General features: G+C 36.0%; 1 protein-coding gene across 1 annotated transcript in view; it reads right to left on the bottom strand.

Moving 5' to 3' along the window:
• Positions 1-16,562, bottom strand: part of LOC136039648 (NFX1-type zinc finger-containing protein 1-like) — an 18,534-nt gene extending 1,972 nt beyond the window's left edge. Inside the window, exons 1-3 of the mRNA XM_065723550.1 lie at positions 16,336-16,562; positions 14,101-14,437; positions 5,836-5,919 (exon numbers count right to left, since the gene is read on the bottom strand). Of these exons, the coding sequence (XP_065579622.1) occupies positions 5,836-5,919; positions 14,101-14,191 (175 nt within the window). The 5' untranslated portion in view covers positions 14,192-14,437; positions 16,336-16,562. The remainder of the gene's footprint in view (positions 1-5,835; positions 5,920-14,100; positions 14,438-16,335) is intronic.
• Positions 16,563-26,261: the final 9,699 nt, after the last annotated feature.

Here is a 26,261-nt window from a genome sequence, read left to right on the forward strand (position 1 = left end):
ATTTCTAGCAAAATTCGCAGGGAGAGGGTCTTTTGTTGGAGGGGGGTATATGACACTACCCTCATATATGACCCTAATAATACATAATGAAGATCCTGTTCATACAAGGTGCAACATGTCTAACTTTTTACTAAAAAGTTGATGATAGGAGTGTGGAAAGGTATTGGAGGGTCTCTGGTTCTTTGATGATGATGATGAGTTTAATTCTCCTTCTCACTGGCCTGACTTGAGGATTAGGCACTTTGGATGAACACTGCTGAAATAAAAAAAAAAATAATCATAGGGATTTATCCCTTGAGATCTTGTGTAAAAATACAATTGTTGCTGAAATCACTATTATATTCTCATCAGTTGCTGCTGAGCTACAAAGAAGATCATGGTAGTCTTTAAGTTTGTTTACACGCATAAGATAACGAAGTTTTTGTCTATGCCAGTCAGTGACTGGGCACTGATTTACTGTTTCCACCTGATCACAGTAGCAACCCTTTGGTTTTCTTTAAAGAAGCCGGCTGAGTATGAATTTGTTCCTACATGTTCTGATTGCAGCCTGAATAGTATTCCTGGTTCTTTGGTTCTCTATTCATGCTAATTTAAAATATCTGCGTAATTCCAGTTCAAACAACAAGTAGATTGCGGACCTTTTTGCAGAGAAGTTAACTACCGGAAAACCATAAACACAATGGAGGGGTTATGGGCTCACTTCATGCCTCCAATTACATAGACTGAGAATACCCGATTGATTCCGTTTCCAGCATGGAACAACATGCCGGCCTTCTAAGAAGAAATACACATCGAAAGGGACGTTTGGGTGAAGGGGAAAAGGTCACATTTCCAGTTCCGCCGTTCAGGCATGCGTATTAAAAGCCTTTAGAGGACTACCGTTCACGTCAGTAAGGTGCAGCATGGGTGAGAGAGAGGGGGGAAACAGAGCGAAGGGGGGAGAGCGGGGAGAGGGGAAATAGGCAGATGAGGGAGAGGGAGGGAGGGAGAGATAGAAGGAGGGAGGTAAAAAGAGCGAGGGGGTTGCAAAGCTTATACTTTGTACCTCTACTGGTAGAAATTGAAAATCCTAGCATGACTTTTGCTCAAACAAAGTGCCATGTGCCTACCACTTTACTAAAAAGAGAAAGGTATTAAGTAGAGGGAGAGCTAGAGAACCCAAATTCCCAATTTTGTCCTTCCGTCACAGAGAATGACAATACTCCCATCACTCGGGCTCAAACAACGCTAACAAACTATTCCAAAGAATAAAAATTGACCCTTGGAGGGAGGTTTGTTGAGGGTGTCGGAGGGGATAATATTGGAGTATCCTGTAGTCTACTTTATTTCGAGAAAAACACAAATAGAAAATCGGTACGTGGTTTTGGTTAAAACAAGGTCCAAATTCCCTACCTTTTTTCAAAAGAGTTAACAGAGGTTGGAGCGAGAAAGTGAAGCCGTAGGCCCGAATTTTGCCTCCAAAACGCATATCAAAATGTTTGTGTGATGCTACCTCAAACAAGGAACAACATGTTTACCCTTCTTATAAAAAACTGGCAGTGGGAGGGTACGCACAGATTGGCATCAGAAAAAATTGAGCCGATTGGGTTCTGCAATCATGCGGATTGAAAATTATTGCACAATTCCCATCAAACAAGGGGAAACGTCCATACCTTTCCTGCAAAACATTTGCACCGGGAGGAGCGAAAAAGAGGGTATTGAAGGGTATAGGCCCAATTTGTGCCTCCTATGATAAAGATGCAAATTTTGTGCACTATTCTCCTTCTAAGAAGGTGCAACACAACCGCCTTTCGGCAAACAGTTATTTGAGAGGGGATACCCAGGGTGATATTGACCCTTTTTGTGCCTCCAGCAAATCTTTATGCCGAACAGCTCGTTTTTCGCAGAATCATTATCTTTTTCCCCTAATATGCACCAAAGAAAATAAGTTGCCAACCCCTAGAAACTTATTTACAATGATATAATATACATTAATCTGCTATTCAAGTCATTGCCAACATTAAAATAAATGATATCTCTTTTAATTTAGTATTTGGTTTTCTTGTAATAATTAATCAAGTTTTTGAAATAAAGAATTTGGGATTTTTTGTTGACTCTAATTTGAATTGAAAAAAAAAAAAACAGTGAAATTGCGTCGTCCAAGGCAGCAAGGGGCCTAGGTTTACTTCGTCGTTTTCGTAATGTTTTCCAGTTTCTGTTTTAAAGATTATTTGTGGCGCGATTATTCAACCTTATATTGCATATGGGTGTACCCTTTGGGCAGACAATTTTTATGCTAATTATAGAAGAATCCAGAAAATTCAGAATAAAGCAGTTAGTCTTTTGGGGAAATTTTCTAATTTTAGTGATACACACACTTCTTATTCCCATTCTAAAATTTTGAATTTTGGTTAGTTACGGGATCACCAGTTATTAACAGTGGTATACCAATTATTTCGCCAGCTTGTTTTGTGGATATTTTTTCTGCTAATTCTGATTATGCTTTTTATCATACTAGAAATGTGGATATGCTAGTATCTGAAATAAGAAATGTAGTGAGATCAGCTCATGTGTTTCGCCTTGTGAGTTTAACCCTCTGGAATAGCCTCCCAGACAGCATTAGGGGCTCTGAATCAGTTTCTTCATTTAAATCACAAGTAAAAAGTTCCTACTTGGTCGAGATGCAGGGTGAGAGCGGTTCTCTTGTGAGGGCTTAGTCGTTTTTTCTCTCTCTTTCTTCTTTTTATTATTTTTCTTCTTTTTTCTGTTTATTTATTTATATTTTACTGATAATGTCAATTAATTAATTAATTGAGTCACTACACACAGGATATTTAACCTTCTAGTAGTGGCTATTTTGTTAATTGATTTTGTTGTTGTGAAATTAATAAAGCTTCTCTCTCTCTCTTGCTGTGGGTAAATTTTTCAATATCTTCACTAAGAAGGTAAGCTACAATTTCTTTACCGATAGTATAGATGACTTTTAGTTTAGGAGGCAAATACGATACCATTCCTCTGCCTCTGTCCCAGACATGTAAAAAAAATGAGAGAAACACAAAGAGCAAAGAATCGCAATGACAGGCCTTACTATGATAGATCAATGAAAGAAACACAATGGCTGAAATGTCACTGAAATGGCTGAAAGAAACACAATGAAAGAAACGGTCACTAGCAGTAACGGGCAAAAGTAGATTCCAACCACTTTCCACTCCGAGGGAAAATGCTCTTTTTTTGGATATCTAAGTTTTTCTATCTATAATACTAATATATGCTGACAATAAGATCTGGAACCTATAGCCTTTCTAATTTTAGTCTGGCTATAATTTGAAGCTACTACCTGTTTACCCGAGGAGAGTTTTCCTGCAAAACTCGGGCTGATGAAAAAAAAAAGCTTAGTGGAAACAGCTTGTGGTAGTCCGCTTTGATAAAAGTCCGCTTTTATCAAATTTATTTGATAAATTTTATCAAATTTATGTGGTAAAGTCCGCTTTGATATAGCCTTTCTAATTTTAGCCTGGATATAATTTGAAGCTACTACCTGTTTACCCGAGGAGAGTTTTCCAGCAAAACTCGGGCTGATGAAAAAAAGCTTGGTGGAAACAGCTTGTGGTAGTCCGCTTTGATAAAAGTCCGCTTTTATCAAATTTATTTGATAAATTTTATCAAATTTATGTGGTAAAGTCCGCTTTGATATAGCCTTTCTAATTTTAGCCTGGATATAATTTGAAGCTACTACCTGTTTACCCGAGGAGAGTTTTCCTGCAAAACTCGGGCTGATGAAAAAAAAGCTTGGTGGAAACAGCTTGTGGTAGTCCGCTTTGATAAAAGTCCGCTTTTATCAAATTTATTTGATAAATTTTATCAAATTTATGTGGTAAAGTCCACTTTGATATAGCCTTTCTAGTTTTAGCCTGGATATAATTTGAAGCTACTACCTGTTTACCGAGGAGAGTTTTCCAGCAAAACTCGGGCTGATGAAAAAAAAGCTTGGTGGAAACAGCTTGTGGTAGTCCGCTTTGATAAAAGTCCGCTTTTATCAAATTTATTTGATAAATTTTATCAAATTTATTTGATAAATTTTATCAAATTTATGTGGTAAAGTCCACTTTGATATAGCCTTTCTAGTTTTAGCCTGGATATAATTTGAAGCTACTACCTGTTTACCCGAGGAGAGTTTTCCAGCAAAACTCGGGCTGATGAAAAAAAAGCTTGGTGGAAACAGCTTGTGGTAGTCCGCTTTGATAAAAGTCCGCTTTTATCAAATTTATTTGATAAATTTTATCAAATTTATGTGGTAAAGTCCGCTTTGATATAGCCTTTCTAATTTTAGCCTGGATATAATTTGAAGCTACTACCTGTTTACCCGAGGAGAGTTTTCCAGCAAAACTCGGGCTGATGAAAAAAAAAGCTTGGTGGAAACAGCTTGTGGTAGTCCGCTTTGATAAAAGTCCGCTTTTATCAAATTTATTTGATAAATTTTATCAAATTTATGTGGTAAAGTCCACTTTGATATAGCCTTTCTAATTTTAGCCTGGATATAATTTGAAGCTACTACCTGTTTACCCGAGGAGAGTTTTCCAGCAAAAATCGGGCTGATGAAAAAAAAGCTTGGTGGAAACAGCTTGTGGTAGTCCGCTTTGATAAAAGTCCGCTTTTATCAAATTTATTTGATAAATTTTATCAAATTTATGTGGTAAAGTCCGCTTTGATATAGCCTTTCTAATTTTAGCCTGGATATAATTTGAAGCTACTACCTGTTTACCCGAGGAGAGTTTTCCTGCAAAACTCGGGCTGATGAAAAAAAAGCTTGGTGGAAACAGCTTGTGGTAGTCCGCTCCGATTAAGACTTTAGTACATCATTTCAGCTCATACAGTAATTTCTGTCTCAAGGACAAGCAAAAAACATCCCTCTTTGACCCCAGGCAAGCATTATACGTAACGTCCCAAAACATCATATCCATAAAGCCAGCCAGTATTCCATATTTTCCGTAGAAACCACGGGTTTTAGGCCCTAGCCCTTTTCTCGCAATAAACTGGAATTGATAACATAAGAAACAAATGTACAAAACCAAGTACTTATGTACATTTTGTACTTATGTACTCAAGTAAGTTTATACTTATGTACAAAATTTACGCAAGTACAAAACCAAGCGTTGCTCCATAACACAATAAATAACTATAAGTTGATAACTTAGTATGTAAATGAAGGGTAACATCTCCTAGATAAATATTAGGGAACATTTTTTTCCTCAGTATTCAAGTGTCAGATTAGCAAAATAATTTGTATGAGTTAGAGCTAATTTCAACATTTTTTGTAACTAAAGGCTAAAAAACCTGGAGTAAAACACGACAATCCACATTCAACCCACAACCAACATTAAAAATACCAAGATTGCCGACTCGGGTAGTTTTCTGTTAAGAAAATACCTTCGACAACCCATATTCAACCCACAACCCACATTCAAACTGCCAAGATTGCAGACTCCGGTAATTTTCTGTTAAGAGAATACCTTCGACCATCCACATTTCTGCATATATATTACTAATCTAACACAGCTAAACATTAATGAATCATTATATAATCCAAAAAATTACTTTATATAACTACTGACCTAAAATAAGTGACTGGTAAGCATGATACTTTCGAAGCCAAGCGCGTTTTCTATGCAGGATCACTAGATGGCAGCATTTTTGTTTCTTTCAATAAGATAAACAAGAACCTTAATCGTTTGATTTATATAGCATTTTGTCCTATTACTTACCTATCAAAATGCCTACAGATATAATAACCTTACCTATAAATATACCTGCAGTTCATTACACTACAAAATACCTTACCTATAAAATATTACTTACCTATCAGAATAAGGTGCTCGCATGCAGAAGTCATTGAAACAAGGGTATGAGCTTCAAGTACTTCTCCCGCTTCTTCTATTATTACTATAAAAATACAAAGAAATAAAAAGTCTATTTTGTGTTTGTTTTATTGTATTTTCTTTCGTTTTTCTTTTTCTTTTTTTTTTTATATGGATCGTTACAACTAGTTAAAGCAGAACGTATTTTTCTGTTTTTTTATTTATCATAAAAATACACCTTAAACGAGAGTTTGTATTGTAAGGCTGCTTCGGTAATAACTCCAACGCGTTGATAACACATCAAATTAAAAAAAAAGAACTCCAAACTAAAAAGGAAAAAAAATATATAAAACAAAAGAACAATTACAACTACTGCTTGAATCGTGACGGCTCAATTCTTTTTATCTTTGCATTTTCCAACTTCTGTATCTTTATACCCAATAAGTTTAAAATTAAAACCCTTAGCCGTTCTTGAATGGAGCCGGAGCCCCAGCGGATTCCCCCCAGAAAATTCAGTATTAAAAAATTCATATTCTTCTTTTCTCCCACGTTTTTCATATGAGAAAAAACGTAGCACACAGTGAGTTTTCAAAAATATGATCGAACTCTATCATCTTACTTCATGCCCTACTGTAGTTTAGCAAACTAGGCCATTTGTAAACTTAAAAGATATTTCCGCCGTCCCATTGCTTCCCAACAATGTTAGCTAACAGGTTTCTGTTTGGACGGTGGAAACAGGATTATTAGCTATAAAAGTTTTTTGCTTTAAATTCTCCAATAAGTTTCTCCAACAAGTATTCGGTTTGTTAAAGATATTCTTCAACAACGATAGCTAACAGTTTTTAGCTAGACGGCGATAACACTGTTGTTTGGAAAAATTGTTAGTTAACAATTTCTTTCTTGGACGGTGGAAAAACCACTTTACACAGGATCTAATTCTAAAGTAATTTATGGTTTCTGAGATGAAAATTCTTATACGCGACATTAAGCAGTTTTGGTTCTCTTAGAACACTTTCATAGATACAAGCCATTTTGCCCAATATAATTTGGTATGTTGGCTCCAGAAAAGAGGAGTTGATGAGGATTATTACCGTTCAGGCCATTCACTACTATGACTCTAAGGACAACCCAGAGGTAATTAACGTAGGAAGGATTTCCATTCATTGAATGAGTGGGCTTAGATAAGATAAGATAAGATTTATTTGCAAAAGACTATCACAAGCTCTAAAGAGCCGAATTCGCTTTATATGTCACTAAAAGCTAAGAAAAAAAAATCAAAATAGTACATTAAGTCAAACACTTAAAATTAAAAGGGATTAAAAATGCAAAATCATCAAAGATAAAGGGCAAATCAGTAAACTTAACAATTAAATTACAAAAACATTGCAGTAAATAAAAAAAGAATAAAAACGGCAATAGAGGAAAAGGGGAATTTGGCAATTACATAATCACGAATTATTATTAAGGTGTTCCAGAATAAAGGGTATAAAACTTTTGCGAAACCTTTCTGTAACAGCATGGATCGGAGAGTAAGTTGGGATTGCTAAGGAGGCTGACCGGGGGAGTCGGAGTCTAATGGGATTGTGAAAATCAGGGAGTAAGTCCTCAGTACGGGGATTGGAAATGACTGATTTAGCGAAAAGCAGGCAAATTTTTTCCCTCCTTTCTTTTAAGGTGGTAATGCGCGCAGCTTTAAGGAGGAAGGAGTATGGAATTTTGCCTTCTTTGTAAATGATCCTGAGCGAACGCTTTTGGACCGACTCGATTTTGTCACTAAGTTCATTTGAAAGTTGCGAATGCCAGACCGGACATGCATATTCCAATAACGGCCTGATAAAGGATAAGTAAACACGGAGGGAATTTATCTTAGGACAATTAAATTTGTTTAGTAGTTTAAAAATGGATAGTGAAACATTTGCTTGTTTAACAATGTTGGATACATGTGTTTCCCACTTAAGATCATTAGAAATTGTGACACCAAGAAGCTAACATGTTTCACTAGCATTTCGCTTGGGATCGGATCGCAAAAAGCAGGAGTAGATTTCACAGATAATGACAATCAAGTTGATTGTCATTATCTGTGATTTAGTGGGATTTACTGTCATATTTAGATTCTTGGATTCATCCGAACATAGGGTTAGGATTTCAACGGGGTCACTTTTAATATTCCTATGACATACTTCAAGGATCGACAAGTCATCGACATATTTCCATCTTTGGGGGAATTCCTTGCCAATTTCGTTAATCATGACAAAAAATAATAGTGGTCCCAATAAGGTTCCTTGAGGTATTCCACAGTACCTAGGGAGGGGGTTAGAGAAGGTATTTTTGTATTTTACAACTTGTGATCTGTCTGAAAGGAACGATATAACAATATTTACTAAGAGTGGGTCAATTTCAAAGTTATCATGTAGTAAACGAATTAGGATAGTGTGGTCAACTAAGTCAAACGCTTTTTGGAAATCGACTAAAACCAGGTTTAGCCAAACATTTGGTTTCTCTAGTTCACTTAGAATCGTGTGAGTCAAGTGTACAAGGTAATGGGTGGTGGAGGTTTTTCTTAAATTACCAAACTGTCGGATGTCAATGCGTGGTACAATTTTAATTTTAAGCCAGTCACAAAGGAACCCTTCGTAAAGCTTAGAAAAAACTGAAGTGAGTGTAATAGGACGCATGTTGGTTATAGTCAGACTGGAAGATTTCTTTGAGATGGGTGTTATAAAACATAGTTTCCAGCAACTTGGGAATTTACCAGATTTTGTAATTTGGCTAAAAATATCAGATAAAGGTCCAGCAATTGTGTCTGAAAAGGCTTTAATCAAGTCAGTTGGGATGTCTAATGGGCAAGTACTTGATTTTTTGGATTTTATTTATAATATCAGAGGGAGAAATTTGAGGGAAAGAGGTGGAGGGAGGAATAGTTTGACCTGAGCCAGTGAAAGGGGGGAGACTTTGTACTATGGACGCAAGATGCAGGTTCAAATCGTTGGCTATCTTGTAAGGGGGCTCAGGGAGATGAAAATTAACTTCAACAGGGTTTTTTTCGCAAATCTCTTTAATTTTCCTGTACCATTGTTTGGGTTTGTTAGAATACAAATCCTTAACCTTACTATTGTAATACCCAGAAGCTGCCTTTCTCAATTTTCTCTTCAGGAACTTTCTTAGATCATTAGCCTGTGTGATATGTCCTTGCTTGAACAAATTGATTTTTTTCCTTATTAGTTTTTTAAAAGTCGCAGTAATGTAAGGTTTATCGGTAGAGCATATTTTAATTTTTTTCACCGGAAAATGGGCTTCATAATTATTCCTCAATAAATTTTGGAGGGACAAAGCCTTGAAGTCGACATCATTTGTTTGGTACACAGGGGACCAATTTTCACTAGTGATCCAAGAGCCAAAATTGTAGAGTCCTGAGTCAATTAGAGGTCTAAAGACGGTTTCAGTAATAGTAAAGGAATGTTTAACTGTAGCTAGTGGAGATAGGAGTAGGCTAAAGTGGTAACTACCTCCGAGAGGGGGAAGAAAGGTGACGGGTCTGTAGAAATTTGACATATTGGTGCATATTAAATCAAGAGTAGAATTGCCTTTGGTAGTAGAAACTTTTACAATTTGTTTTAGACTAAAAGTATTCAGAATAAGGGATCAGATTTAAAAATTTGGCTCAATTTACCTTGGTTTTCAGCCAAGCAGCTCAAGCCTTATTCTAGTGACATGTCTTACGTTTTAGCCACGGGTTTTCTAACTATTCGAATTATATTTCAGGAAGATCCAACATGAATGCAACGTCTAAGAGTCAATTTTGCTTTTACAGGGGGAAATCTGTAACCCCTTCCAAGTCGTGTACCAAATTCATACTTTAATAGCATGTCTATGAATTTGACACTCCTGCATTATGCTTTATTTGATATTGTTTTGTGTCAAATGGTATCACCTTAGTACCGGAAGAAGCCAAAGACCACATGAAGATGAACTTACTGAATTTATTTTCAACGCGACAGGCGAAATTAAGAAAAAAGAAAGTCAACTATTTCGTCTAGTATCCGTCAACAAATATCGTCAGCTAATAGCATGTCTATGAAGTTTACAATCCTGCATTATGCTCTATTTGACATTGTTTTTGTCAAATGGTATCACCTTAGTACCGGAAGAAGCCAAAGACCACATGAAGATGAACTTACTGAATTTATTTTCAACGCGACAGGCGAGATTAAGAAAAAAGAAACTCAACTATTTCGTCAACTATCCGTCAACAAATATCGTCAACTAATAGCATGTCTATGAATTTTACACTTCTGCATTATGCTTTATTTGATATTGTTTTTGTCAAATGGTATCACCTTAGTACCAGAAGAAGCCAAAGACCACATGAAGATGAACTTACTGAATTTATTTTCAACGCGACAGGCGAGATTAAGAAAAAAGAAACTCAACTATTTCGTCAACTATCCGTCAACAAATATCGTCAACTAATAGCATGTCTATGAATTTTACACTTCTGCATTATGCTTTATTTGATATTGCTTTTGTCAAATGGTATCACCTTAGTACCAGAAGAAGCCAAACATGAGGATGAACTTACTGAATTTATTTCAACGCGACAGGCGAGATTAAAAAAAAAAAAAAAAAAAAAAAAAAATAGGCATTGCATGTAAAGCACCAAAAACATAAGCACAATTTCAAGATCTAAGATAACTTCGGAGCGTCCTTAAATATGTTTTTTGATTTAAAAAATATGTGTATATATTTTTCTTATTTTTTCTACAAAAAAAAATTGTGTGTAGTTAAATTTCTGTTTTGCCCTTAAGATCAATAATTAGTCAATATAATTATCTACATTAAGTAATAAATCAATAAAATAGTAAATAAGTAACTCCTAACACTACAATAGCCTGTTGATAACCAGTTGCTACCAAAAGAAAGGTGCTAGAGTTTGCTAAAGTTTTCCTAGAATCCCCCTTTGCTTCAGTCTAAACTGCTGCAATCAGTGGCAGTCTTGGGGGGGGGGAATAGATGGAACACTTGCCCCTGGCGCAGAAATTTCAGGGGTGCAAATTTTCAATTAAATACTCTAACGGCTATATTCATTTTGTAGTTTTTGAAGTTTTATTTTCATCAAAATAAAATAGAGGGCGCAGTTAGCAGTAAATATAAGCAAATTGAATCCAATGTTCTCATTTTCCCCATATCTTCATCACCATTCCTTAAAAGTAAAAGTAGGTAGCAATAAAAGTGAGAAACTGCGATGATTTAGGTTCTTTTCAGTTGTTCCACGAACTCCAAGACATGAAAAAAATAATTCAACACCGACAGATTTCCGTACAGAAACCTATAGATGAGTTAGAATTAATTGTGCAATACGGAGATGAAGGGGTCTCCGAAAACGTAAGAGTTGCCTAACAAATATTATTAGTGATTGCAGTCCCGGTGTCCATTAATGAGAGATCGTTCACAACAGACCTTAGATGCTCCAGAGCCAGGAATGGCGCATTGGGCATCTATGAAACCTCACGAGACATCACGGAGCTGAGATGCAGCCATCAAGTCCTCCCACTATGGTTGAAGAGACATCTCCCCTGTGCTCAGATCCTGTTAATACTGCCGTCACAAGACGTGTCTTGCGCGACATATTTTGCACCTCGCTTCAGGGTGCCACTTATAAAATCAACGTGAAAGCCGATCCTCTGGCATTCGAAGGACGTGGCCAAGGTGAGTCCATCTCCTACGTTACTAAATGTCATCAACTTATGGTCGACCAGTTTTCTGAAAAACTATGTTCGTAACCTTTCCCTGCCACGACATGTTCAGTATTTTTCTAAGGCACGTGTTTTCTAAGGCCAAGCAAGACCTGTTTCTCGAGTTGGACACTTAGTTTCCAGCATTTACTTGTATAAGGGGAAACGGACATCACATTATTATTCACGACACAGAGCTTCAAGGCGTATAATATTTCCTACTGCCTCATATTGGTTTCAACTTATTAAAAGCCGATGTAGTTTGTCCAATCCTCCTCTTGATTTTGTTAGTTATTTCACCATCTAGGACAATGGCTACATCTGACTCTCTGCTGACTCTGAAAATGCAACCAGGACTCTGAACTTGTTGAACTTCACTGAGGTAAGGATGCTGGGACTGGGATGCTTCTCTTTATTTAGCCTGCACTTGGTTCAGGCTAAATAAACTAACGTCACGAAATTCACTAACGTCAGACATCCCATCATACACCGCCAGTGACTCTACCAATTTTAGTATAGTCTGAGCTTCCATTCTACAAAGACACAAGCTGACAAAAATAAAAGAAAAAATAGGTCCAAACCCAAACGTCGCAGCACTTTTAATCAACCGCTACCCATTCTAACCATTCTAGTTTTCTTCCATTAAGGGTGCCAGGTGTGGGCTATTAACCTTAAAATGCAGCCCAAGGAATACTTTCGAAGAGGATACGGATAAAAAAAGAATAAAGATCTTCCAAAACCGCTAATGGGAGGGTGTCATCACCTGTGCACGTTCCAATGCTAGGTCTTTTTACGAACAGGCAAAAATGAAGATGAACTTACTGAATTTATTTTCAATGAGACAGGCGAGATTAAGAAAAAAACTATTTCGCCAAGTACCCGTCAACAAATATCGTCAACTAATAGTATGTCTATGAACTTTACACTTCTGCATTATGCTTTATTTGATACTGTTTTTGTCAAATGGTATCACCTTAGTACCAGAAGAAGCCAAAGACCACATGCAGATGAACTTACTGAATTTATTTTCAACGCGACAGGCGAGATTAAGAAAAAAGAAAGTCAACTATTTCGTCAACTATCCGTCAACAAATATCGTCAGCTAATAGCATGCCTATGAATTTTACAATCCTGCATTACGCTCTATTTGACATTGTTTTTGTCAAATGGTATCACCTTAGTACCGGAAGAAGCCAAAGACCACATGAAGATGAACTTACTGAATTTATTTTCAACGCGATAGGGGAGATTAAAAAAAAAAGAAAGTCAACTATTTCGTCAAGTATCCGTCAACAAATATCGTCAGCTAATAGCATGCCTATGAATTTTATAATCCTGCATTATGCTCTATTTGACATTGTTTTTGTCAAATGGTATCACCTTAGCACCGGAAGAAGCCAAAGACCACATGAAGATGAACTAACTGAATTTATTTTCAACGCAATAGGGGAGATTAAGAAAAAAGAAAGTCAACTATTTCGTCAAGTATCCGTCAACAAATATCGTCAGCTAATAGCATGTCTATGAATTTTACAATCCTATATTATGCTCTATTTGACATTGTTTTTGTCAAATGGTATCACCTTAGTACCGGAAGAAGCCAAAGACCACATGAAGATGAACTTACTGAATTTAATTTCAACGCAAAAGGCGAGATTAAGAAAAAAGAAAGTCAACTATTTCGTCAACTATCCGTCAACAAATATCGTCAACTAATAGCATGTCTATGAATTTTACACTTCTGCATTATGCTTTATTTGATATTGTTTTTGTCAAATGGTATCACCTTAGTACCAGAAGAAGCCAAACATGAGGATGAACTTACTGAATTTATTTTCAACGCGATAGGCGAGATTAAAAAAAAGAAAGTCAACTATTTCGTCAACTATCCGTCAACAAATATCGTCAACTAATAGCATGTCCATGAATTTTACACTTCTGCATTAAGCTTTATTTGATATTGTTTTGTCAAATGGTATCACCTTAGTACCAGAAGAAGCCAAAGACCACATGAAGATGAACTTACTGAATTTATTTTCAACGCGACAGGCGAGATTAAGAAAAAAGAAAGTTAACTATTTCGTCAACTATCCGTCAACAAATATCGTCAACTAACAGCATGTCTATTAATTTTACACTTCTGCATTATGCTTTATTTGATATTGTTTTTGTCAAATGGTATCACCTTAGTACCAGAAGAAGCCAAACATGAGGATGAACTTACTAAATTTATTTCAACCCGACAGGCGAGATTAAGAAGAAAAAAAAATAGGCATTACATGTAAAGCACCAAAAATATAAGCACAATTTCAAGATGTAAGATAACTTCGGAGCGTCCTTAAATATATTTTTTGGATTTAAAAAATATGTGTATATATATTTCTTATTTTTTCTACAAAAAAAAACATTTTGTTTTTGATGGAACCCCTGACCCCGTGCTGCCAAGTAGAGATCAATCCACTGCTTTACCACATGATACTCCAAAAACGCGAAAAAACTTACAAAAAATAAAAAAATAAAAAGCAAAAACTTACCGATTTTAGGGGCTAAATGTCTGATCAGTTTATCATACTTCGCACAGCCTGATGTTGTAGCAGCAACAATATCCATGCGTTTGCAATACATTGCATCTTCCTCAGTTTCATTTTCGTCAACTTGTCTTTTAGCGCTTTGTGTCGTTGTTCAATCCTCTCTCTTTCCGCTATAAGCTTCTTGATTACTATCTGACGCCAATAGGCATAAATCATCCATCGCTGATTAAGATTAAGCGCCCAGGGATTCTTTACTTTAATCAAATCCTCGATATGTTCTTTAGATAGTATCGGAATAATTTCTAGTAACTCTAAGACTCGTTCTCCAGTTCTTCTGGTTCTTAAAAAAAATTATTGACATTATTTTCTGGAATAACTAATCCTTAAATTATTTTAAGCAAAACAAATATTCATGACACTTCTCTCCAGTTCAACTCACCGATATTAGTGTAGCAATATATATATCAGGTGTACTCGGTAGATAGGTACAAAAAAGAAAAAACGAAGAAAAAAGAACAAAAAGAAAGAGAACAAACAAGACAAAAAAAGAGGAGCCCAATTTAACTTACGGAATGTATTCTTAGCAATACAGAACACACTTTTTCTCTCTATCATATCTTTGTCAATCCTTTCTTTATCGTTAAAATTCCAAACTACGCTACGAAAATTGATACAGTTCTGTTGATGTAATAACACATATTTAGTACCTTAAATGCAATTTATTTACTTTAGTTTCATTTAAAAAATGAATAGAAATATATTTACAACAATTCAAGTACACAACAACCCCACTACAATAATAATAATAAAAATATAATTTGAAACCTCTATCCATACAAAAATGCACTTAGAGGAGTATGGAGTAAAATAGAATAAAAAAGAAGAAAGAAACATACATAATAAGGAACACTCATCATAGCCAACATCAAAAATCCAAATACATCCAACTTATCACGTATCTCAAAAACTCCGTAGCATATGGGGATATAACTAATACGAGACCAGACCCAAACTTGTTGACGGTCCAACGTGATAAAAAGCTTCAAAAATGGCACTAAAACAATAGAACCTATACATACGAGAGAGGATTATTCCGCACTACCACATCGTGGAAAATTTCTAAATTTAGGACTAGGGATGTTTTAAGTTTAAATCCTTAAACAGTATTTCTCTAACTGAAGAGTCCGGGTAGTTTTAGGATACTAATCCTAGAAGTTGGAATCCTAGAATTCTCAACTGAAATATTCAGAAAAGGATGTTACTACTTTTAATAACTCTATATTGAATATGAAAATTATGCCAGGTCGTCTTGAGATAGACACATTGGCCGCTGCAGCAGGGGGGGGGTATACAACAGAGTTCAAAGATAAGAAAGACAAGGAATTTAACGTCATATGTCAGAAGAACTGGAGGGGGCAGCTGATCCCCCTTCCCGCGCCTAAAACCGCCACTACCCTCACTTTTGTATCCATAAAATAAAGTAAAAAAATTATGAAAATCACATTTTGTTATGATAATAAAGGTTTTAATATCACAAATACATTTACTAAGCGTGCACCATTACACTCTTCCTGAAAATAACTTCTGTTGATGCCCTTGAAGGGTGTATGTGCATTGGGTGTATAGGTACATGTTTAGGTATATTGGGTGCTTAGTAGAAATTGTTGAGAGCTTTAAAAAAAGCTCTATTATTTGCGATAATTGAGAAAGGGGTGGGGGCGCGTGCCTGAAATCACTTTTTAAAGCCTTAACTTGGGATGTGCTCAGGATTACCTCCTGCAACACGAAAGTTTTATTTTATCACTATTTTACACTATTGTAGTCAATTTTTTTTTACTGTAGCACCGATAATCGCTGTGCAGCACGCAAACTTAGGCAATTGTAGCACTTTAGGAACTGACCATGGTGGCAATCCTGAATTGGGTCAGTTTATGAGCAAGCTCTAAAAGTCAAACATCTTAGTTGTGTTTTCAGGCACCGGTTTGAAGCATGTTTTGAGCGACTTCGACAAAACCAGGGTTGATTAATAAACAACCCTGGCTGAGAACAGAGAATGTAGAAATCTGTTTAATTAATATTTTTCTTTGAGGGGAAGGGACAGACCTCCTTTAAAAAAACATCTCATTTTTTTTATCTATTACTTTTTTTGCAGCTGAATCTAGTTCACAGAGATTTCAAAAACTCCGACAGCCTTAATGATGACGAGCAATAAAAAAATAAGTGGTAAAATATATTTACAATTCAATAGTCCGATTCGCTTCCTCATAATGTGAAACCGAGATATCGAGATATGTGTCGCGATATGTTTCCATTCTTTGAATACTTGTCTGAAGCATCTTCTCCGACCAGGCAATGTGCGAGTCGTCCAAATGGCTCTTAATCTGATCGTCCTCAATCTTATAGTCTTTTAGGGAATAATGTTTAGAAGAGTACTGCACTTCGTCTGCCATTCTTGATCTTTCGAGTTCTTCTGCAATCATTTTCATACGATGAAAATAGTCAAAAATTTTATTGAAACTGAACTCAATAAAAATCCAAATTGTCTTAAAACGCCAAATACAAAACAACAGAAAAATAATGATATCCAAATCTTAATGCTCTTCACAAGTGGTAAACCTTTCGGTTTTTCACTTTTCTGAACGAAACCCGATATGATTCTGAAATCCATTTAAAAAAATCTTAAATACCCACTTACATCACTCCAAAAAATATTTTGCTTTGAATTATCACCCTTCCTCCTAATAAAGCAACATATAGCCAGTTTATAGCGCTGCTGTAAAATATAACGATAACATACAAACTGGGTTATTTATTGCTTCATTAGGGGTATGGAGTAGAGTAATTGGAAGCAAAGTGACCCTGGGACCAGAAATTAGCAAATATTTAAAATGATTCTAAAGAGTTTTTGAAATTTTAGTTTACAACACAAATAAAAAGAATTTCAGTTAAGTCATATTTTTTTAGAAAGTAGAGCAAGTTAGTTTGAATGTTTTTTTTCCTCTCTCAATCTTGGTCTTAAGTTAAATAACCAAGCTAAGCGCAAAGAAAACAGTGCAAAGTTCCTTCGAGCGGCTTGGCTCCGGTAAACATTGGCCTTATTTGATAAACTTGAAGAAGTTCAGATTTAAATAAGACCCCCTTCCCCAAACAAAACGAGTTCTATCAAATGACTGAATCTGTTTTCTCCTATATCACTAGTGAACGGTCAATTGAACATATTTTTGAAGGTTAGCTAATGATAAATATTAGTGGATTTTCTTGCCATTAATTAGTTAGCATTAATTAGTTAGCATTAACTTGACATTAATTAGATAACCTAATCGTTAATTAGGTTTATAGAAATATACTCAGGATTTCTATCTATCGGGAGGTCTGTTGGTTTTTTTTTCCTCGATTGCATTCTTAAAATATCGGAGTAAACTGTTTAATGTGGAAACTAAAGCTCCCTCCTGAAAAAAATAATAAATAAAAATAAAACAAAACAAATAAATAAGTGACCTGGATATTCAAAAAAATGGATATGATGAAGATGCGTTTTTGGCTGCTTGCACCATTAGAGGAAATTAACAGCAGAGAATAAGTTAAAAAAAAAACAATAACAAATCATCTTGATTTTTTTTCACAGTCACATATAGACTTGCTGGACCCCTAACCTACATTTCAGAAATAAACTGAACATTCATCTAGTTTCCCTCTTTATTAATTTGTACAGAAACTGACCATGTTTTGTAGTTGTTCGCTTATTTTCCGCATTCTTTTTTTAATGTCCCTTTTATGTTTATATTTATTAATTTTATTGAATTTTATCTGTTTTTATCTTTTTAATATGTTTTTATAGATCTTAGTTTAAATAATGGCTAATGAAAGGATGGTCTGATAATTGTGATCTAATTTCGAGATTCTTTTGCCAGTCCTTTAGTTTTAGTGGCTTTTTTGGTACTCTTGCCTTAATTTTTTGACTTCAAAGTCTGAATTCGGCCCTTCAGGGCTCATCATTGCAATTATAGCCAACAGATTCAAGCTTGGCTTTACAATACTTTGGTTATACCCCATTTATTAGCTATGTCTCCATTAAAATTTTGTTTCCGAAATTGATAAAAGACGGCTGCATTCAGAATTTTACAAAAATGCAAAATTTTCGCTTAATTTACGACCGTCGTCGAAAAACGCCGATTCGGCATTCCTGACAACATTGCAGCTCTCATTGAGCTTCGGATGGATATCTCAAAGTAGTTGAGTCCAGTATACAGTGCCTATGCTTTTGGTCAGTGCCTGTATTTGGTCAATACGTATACAGTGCCAATGCTTTTGGTCATTCCTCTTTATTTTCCCTTTGTGATCTTGTACCGTTTTTCTAATGGGTAGTAAAATTATATATACATCTAACTATTTGAAATAAATATCTAATATCTTGTTATTATACTTCAAAAATTTAGGCTTTTTTGTGTTGAGAGCTGAGGACTGCTTGGTAAAGTTTCTGGGCCGAAATATCTGCTTGGTGTTTTCAAAGCAGTTTATTACTTTATAGTTTAATATAGAGTTAATATACAGTTAAATCCTATTTATTAACTATATATTAAGTGTATAATATATAGCTAATATATAGTTAATATATATTAAATTATATATACATATTTAACTATATATATTTTATATATTTAATATATAATTTATTAAATTACTTAATATATAGTGCTTTACTTGACAGTTCTTCGGTTTTTCACCTAATGTTACGTCTAGCCAGTGTGGTCTCATAACTTACTGTCGCCGTATCTTCCATTCTTCAAAAAATCTTCTTTCTACAAACAACTGCTCCTTCATAGTGGTAAAAAAAAACAAAAAACGTCAGAACTAACTCACTGCAGCACCAAGCCGCCTGAGGCCAACACAGCTACGCACGCTCCTTCTCCAACCTAATCTATTTAAAGCCTCCCTCTTTACACCCTCCCAGGAAGTTCCCATTTCCTTTAAATCCTTATTTATGACATCCTCCCAACCCAGACAAGGACGACCTGCTTTCCGTGTAGCCCCAGACGGTTGGCCAAAAAGGACAATCTTCGGTAATCTGTCATACTTCATCCGTAGAACGTGGCCTAGCCATCTCAACCTTTCTTTCATTATAGCCCCAGAAAGCGGGATTGAACCACACTTTTCGTACAACCTACTGTTTGAAATACGGTCAGTCAGCCGGGTACCCAGAACAATCCGTAGGCAATTTCTCTGGAAACATCTAGTAAATTTTCATGTGCTTTTCGGAGTGTCCATGCTTCAGAGCCATATTTGACCACTGTCATCACTGTAGCTTCCAATATTCTAATCTTGGTTTGTAGACTTATCTTTCTATTCTTCCAAACTTTTTTTAACTGTGAAAAAACACCCTGAGCTTTAGCTATTCTACTTTTAACATCTTCACTGCTCCCACCATCTTTACTAATAATACTACCAAGGTAACTGAAGCTCCCAACCTGATCAATCTTTTCGTTACCTAAGGTCACCTGTTCATCTTCACTTATTCCTAACCTTAGTGACTTAGTCTTCTTAACATTAATTTTCAAGCCTATTTTAGCACCCTGAACTCGTAAAACCTCTAAAAATTCATTCATTTTGCTCACACTTTCATCTAATATGCTTAAATCATCAGCATAATCTAAGTCCAGGAGCGTTCTTCCTCCCCATTTGATTCCATGGTCTCCAATTGCCTTTCCTGTGCTCCTTAAGACGAAGTCCATCAAAATGATCCATATAAAGGGGGATAGAACACAACCCTGCTTAACTCCTGATTTAATACAAAACCAGTTGCTAACCTCATTTCCTACCTTAACCGCAGCAGTATTATTCTCGTACATAGCGCAAATCACTTTAATGTATTTTTCTGGTATACCATATAACGATAAGACCTTTGTTAACGCTGTTCTATCAACAGAATCGAAGCTTGCTCATAATCGATAAAACTAAGGACCAAAGGTGTTTGACAACGAAGGGACTTCTCAAGCTCCCAAGAACGAAATCTTTTAAAAATATGGTTTGACCTCATACAAACTACTATACAAAATATTCTTTCACTACCAGACTAAAAAATATGTTCTAGTTCTGAATCCACAAGTTGTCCAATTCCATAAGGAGTTACTAGACTTGGTACATTCTCGATTAACTCAGACAAAACAATCGAGGGAATCTAAATAATTTTAGTCGGCGCTACCAAAAGGAGTTATCAGATCCGAATACCGTGAGTGGAATTTGAACCGTACACAAAAGCATTTCATAAATGTTTTCACGAAATCAAACATAGCTGTAAACACATCAACGGTACGACACATAGAAATCCTGAAAACCGAAAAGACAGTTCCTACCAAGTGCAACGCTTTTTGTAACGCAATACCCTAAATTATATGTAGAACTAGCTGTTGGTGAGGCGCTTCGCAGCCCCCCACAAACCCCCCGCGCGCGTAATTAGTTACGCGCCATTGTAGTTGTGTTCCTGTGTCCCACCTGTGAATGAATATATATATATATATATATATATATATATATATATATATATATATATATATATATATATATATATATATATATATATATATATATATATATATATATATATATATATATATATATATATATATATATATATATATATATATATATATATATCATGAAAAGAAGAATCACCAATGCAACAGCACAAACACATAGGAAAAAAAAAAAAAAAAAAAAAAAAAAAAAAAAAAAAAAAAGACAGAAGGAGAAAAGGAAGACTGTTTTCCTAAATTAGTGATTAATATAGACCAGCACTTGAATGAGGCCTTAACCCTACTCATCCATCAAATCACATAGGTCAAACAGCATAGCCATACACAATCAACCATAAAGAATAATCCATGGACAGGCAGTCATGTCGTCAATAAGTACAAGTCGTCATTTACCAAACAATAGAAAAAATAATAAAGACAAATAATTCAGAGGCAACAACCCAACACAAGGGCTCATCAGGAGAATACACTTGCCTATAGGGTTTATATATATATATATATATATATGTATATATATATATATATATATATATATATATATATATATATATATACATATATATAGAAATAAGTTGTCTGTGTGTCTGTGTGTCGAGTGACGTCATGTTTGTGTGTCGACTGACGTCATGTTTGTTGATTGATGAAATTACACACCGGGACATCGGGACACAAATAACGACCGGGACACCGGGACATAGGAATATAAATGACGACCGGGGCATTCAAAGAGAAAGCGACCGGGACACAAGGAATGTTCGATTAGCAATCACCATCAACAAAGCACCGGGACACAAATGAAGACCGGGACACAGGGAATATAAATGACGACCAGGACAATCAAAGAGAAATTACAGACCGGGACACCGGAACACAAACGACGACCGGGACAAAAATGACGACCGGGACACCGAGACACAGGGAATATAAATGACGACCGCCACACTCAGAGAGAAATTACAGATTGGGACACCGGGACACAAATGACTACCGGGACACAGGGAAACAACAACACCGGGGACGCCGGGGGGCACAGGGGGATATATAAATGACGACAGGGACACAGGGAATGTTCGATTAGCAATCACCATCAACAAAGCTCAAGGACAATCATTAGAATAATGAGATATAGATCTGAATACAGATTGTTTTTCCCATGGACAATTATATGTTGCATGTTCAAGAGTCGGTAAATCTGACAATCTATTTATATGCACAGACAATGGGACAGCCAAGAATGTTGTACATTCGCAAGTTTTACGTAGTTAAAAATATATATATATCTATCTATATTCACAGGTGGGACACAGGGACACAACTACAATGGCGCGTAACTAATATGGCGCGTAACGACTTGCGCGCGCGGGGGGGGGCTTGGGGAAGCGAAGCGCCCCCACCAACTAGGTGTTGGGGTGGCGCGAAGCGCCACCCCAACAGCTAGTATATATATATATATATATATATATATATATATATATATATATATATATATATATATATATATATATATATATATATATATATATATATATATATATATATATATATATATATATATATATATATATATATATATATATATATATATATATATATATATATATATATATATATATATATATATATATATATATATATATATATATGATGGTGATTGCTAATCGAATATTCCTGTGTCCCCGTTGTCATTTATATATACCCCCTGTGCCCTTCCAGCGTCCCCGTTGTAGTTGTGCCCCTGTGTCTCGGTCGTCATTTGTGTCCCGGTGTCTTGGTCTGTAATTTCTCTTTGAGTGTTCCGGTCGTCATTTATATTCCCTGTTACCCGGTCATCATTTGTGTCCCGGTGTCTGGGTCTGTAATTTCTCTTCGAGTGTCCCGGTCGTCATTTATATTCCTTGTGTCCCGGTGTCCCGGTCAGTAACGTCATGAAGTCTTCAACGGCTCTGGTGGTGCAGCCAGTTGAGGAGAGTCCTAACTTTTCCCATTGTTTCACCATTAAATTTCAAGGCCTTGCAATAGGGACAAATTTCAGATATAGTCCCGATTTGAACACATCTACTCAAGCTATATTCATCGACTGGGCTGTACCTGAATGCCAGGCGATAATTTTCACGTCGTTCTTGTCATTCCTCAGCACGATTTTTTTGGTAATTTCTCTTTGAGCCGCGAGCCTGTTTTCACGTTGTTCTTGTGATTCCTCGGCACGATTTTTTGGGTAATTTCTCTTTGAGACGCAAGCCTGTTTTCACGCTGTTCTTGTGATTCCTCGGCACGCTTTTTTTCTTACTTTCCCTATTAGCCGCAAGCCTTTTGGCATTGTAGGATTTATACTAAAATTTCTCTTTGAATTAACTATTTGAGGAGGTTCCTCGGCTGTTTCTTCTGCCATTGTAAGATTTATACTAAATTTCTCTTTGAATCGCCCCCTTATATACTTATAATGACGTCATACACAAAGCCTTATATACTTTTAATGACGCCATATGCGTTCAAAGAAACAAACATACAACTTATCTATATATATAAAAATAAGTTGTCTGTGGATGGATCTGTGGATGGATCAGGTGACGTCATGTTTCGGCTGACGTCATGAAATTAGTTGCCATCATTTTTGTTATGACGATGCTTAGTATATTGTAAAACACATTAATTTGGTTAATAATATACCATTTAAAACACCAAAATGAACATGCTGGAGTAGTCACTCGGTGAGAGAGGGTGTCAGAACGGAGAATGAAGGTCCCAGGTTCAAATCCTGGTTAGGCTAAAAAAGGAAAAAACTAAAAACTAAACAAAAACTGAAAAAACTAAAAAAAGGCAAAAACTACAAAAACAAGAGCTAAGAGCTCATATGGCACTTGTGACGAGGTCGGAAGAGCCGAGAGCTCATATGGTACGAGGTCGGAAGAGCCAAGAGCTCATTTGGACGAGGTCGGAAGAGCCAAAAGCCAAGAGCCAAGAGCTCATTTGGCACTTGTGAGAAGGTCAGAACCTAAAGTTAACTTTATAGCACAAGATCCTTCTAAATATCAAATTTCATTAAGATCTGGTCACCCTTTCGTAAGTTACAAATACCTCAATTTTCAAAATTACCTCCCCCCTCCCAATTCCACCAAAGAGAGCAGATCCGGTCCAGTTATGTCAGTCACGTATCTTAGACAGGTTTCTATTCTTCCCATCAAGTTTCATCCTGATCTCACCGCTTTAAGTATTTTCTAAGATTTCCGGTCCCACCAACTGCCCCCCCCCCCCAATTACGTTTGATCCGGTTGAGATTTAAAATAAGATATCAGAGTTACGAGGTCCTTCTAAATATGAAGTTTCATGAAGATCCGATCACTCCTTCGTAAGTTAAAAATACGTTATTTTTCTTATTTTTCAGAATTACCCCCCCCCCCTCCGCAATTGAGCGGATCCGTTCCAATTATGTAAATTACGTATGCAAGACTTTTGCTTATTTTTCCAACCAGTTTCATCCCAATCCTTCCAATCTAAGGGTTTCCCATCATTTTAGGTCTCCCCACCCCAAACTTCCCCCAATGTCACCAGATCCGGTCAGGATTTAAAATAAGAGCTTTGAGCCACGATATCCTTCTAAAAATCAAATTTCATGGAGATCCAATCACCCATTCGTAAGTTAAAAATACCTCATTTTTTCTAATTTTTCAGAATTAACCCCCCCCCCCAACTACCCAAAAGAGAGCGGATCCGTTCCGTTTATGTCAATCATCTATCTAGGACTTGTGTTTATTTTTCCCACCATGTTTCATCCCGATCCCTCCACTCTAAGTGTTTTCCAAGTTTTAGGTTTCCCCCTCCCAACTCCCCGCCCCATCACCAGATCCGGTCGGGATTTAAAATAAGAGCTCTAAGACACGATATCCTTCTAAACATCAAATTTCATTGAGATCCGATCACCCGTTCGTAAGTTGAAAATACCTCATTTTTCTAATTTTTAAGACTTACTCCCCCCCTCCCAACTACCCCATAGAGAGCAAATAAGTTCCGATTATGTCAATCATGTATCTGGGACTTGCGCTTATTTTTCCATCAAGTTTCATCCCGATCCCTCTACTCTAAGTGTTTTCCAAGATTTTAGGTTTCCCCCCTCCAACTCCCCCAATGTCATCAGACCCAGTCGGGATTTAAAATAAGAGCTCTGAGACATAATATCATTCCAAACATCAAATTTCATTAAGATCCAATCACCCGCTCATAAGTTAAAAATACTTCATTTTTTCTATTTTTCCGAATTAACCGGCCCCTTCTCCCCCCCCCAGATGGTCAAATCGGGAAAACGACTATTTCTAATTTAATCTGGTCCGGTCCCTGATACGCTTGCCAAATTTCATCGTCCTAGCTTACCTGGAAGTGCCTAAAGTAGCAAAACCGGGACTTTAGGTTTTCCCCTCCAACTCCCCCAAATGTCATCAGATCCGGTCGGGATTAAAAATAAGAGCTCTAAGACACAATATCATTCCAAACATCAAATTTCATTAAGATCCAAATACCCGCTGATAAGTTAAAAATACTTCATTTTTTCTATTTTTTGCGAATTAACCGGGCCCCCACTCCCCCCCAGATGGTCAAATCGGGAAAACGACTATTTCTAATTTAATCTGGTCCGGTCCCTGATACGCTTGCCAAATTTCATCGTCCTAGCTTACCTGGAAGTGCCTAAAGTAGCAAAACCGGGACCGACAGACAGACCGACAGACAGACCGACAGACAGACAGACCGACAGAATTGGCGACTGCTATATGTCACTTGGTTAATACCAAGTGCCATAAAAACTAAAAACTAATAAAAAAATAAAAAAGCTAAAAAACTGAAAAAAACTAAAAAAAGGTAAAAAAATAAAAAAACTACAAACTAAAAAAAAAAAACTAAAAAAAGGAAAAAACTGAAAAATAGAAGAGAAAAAGAAAACTAATAAAATTAAGAATAAAAATAAAAAAAAATAAAAAAGATAAAAATTAAAAAAAAAGTAAAAAGAAAAACGAAAAAAAAACTAAAAAAGCTAAAAAAAAAAAGGTAAAAACCAATAAAAAACTAAAAAGAAAAAAAGGAAAAAAACTAAAAAAAAACTTCATCTAAAAAACTAAAAAAAACTAAAAAAAAGGTAAGAACTAAAAAAGAAAAAAATAAATGACGACACTCAAAGAGAAAGCGACCGGGACAAAAGGAATGTTCGATTAGCAATCAACAAAGCACCGGGACACAGGGAGTATAAATGACGACCAGGACATAAGTAAAAAAAAACTAAAAAAACTAAAAAGAAGGTAAAAACTACGAAAAAACTAAAAAGAAAAAAAAAACAAAAACTAATAAAAAAAATAAAAATCTAAAAATCTAAATAAACTAAAAAAGAAAAAAAAAGGAAAAAAATAAAGGAGAAAAACAAAACTAAAAAACGAATGTATATACAGACCGGGACACCGGGATACAAATGACGACCGGGACACAGGGAATATAAATGACCATACATAAGCCATAATGACCAGGACATAAGTAAAAAATATAAATGACGACCGGGACACAGGGACACAACTACAACGGGGACGCCGGGGGGCACAGGGGGATATAAATGACGATCAGGACACCGGGACAGGGAATGGTCGATTAGCAATCACC

The sequence above is a fragment of the Artemia franciscana genome, chromosome 19 (genome assembly GCF_032884065.1).
Source record: "Artemia franciscana chromosome 19, ASM3288406v1, whole genome shotgun sequence".
NCBI classification, from domain to species: Eukaryota; Metazoa; Arthropoda; class Branchiopoda; order Anostraca; family Artemiidae; genus Artemia; species Artemia franciscana.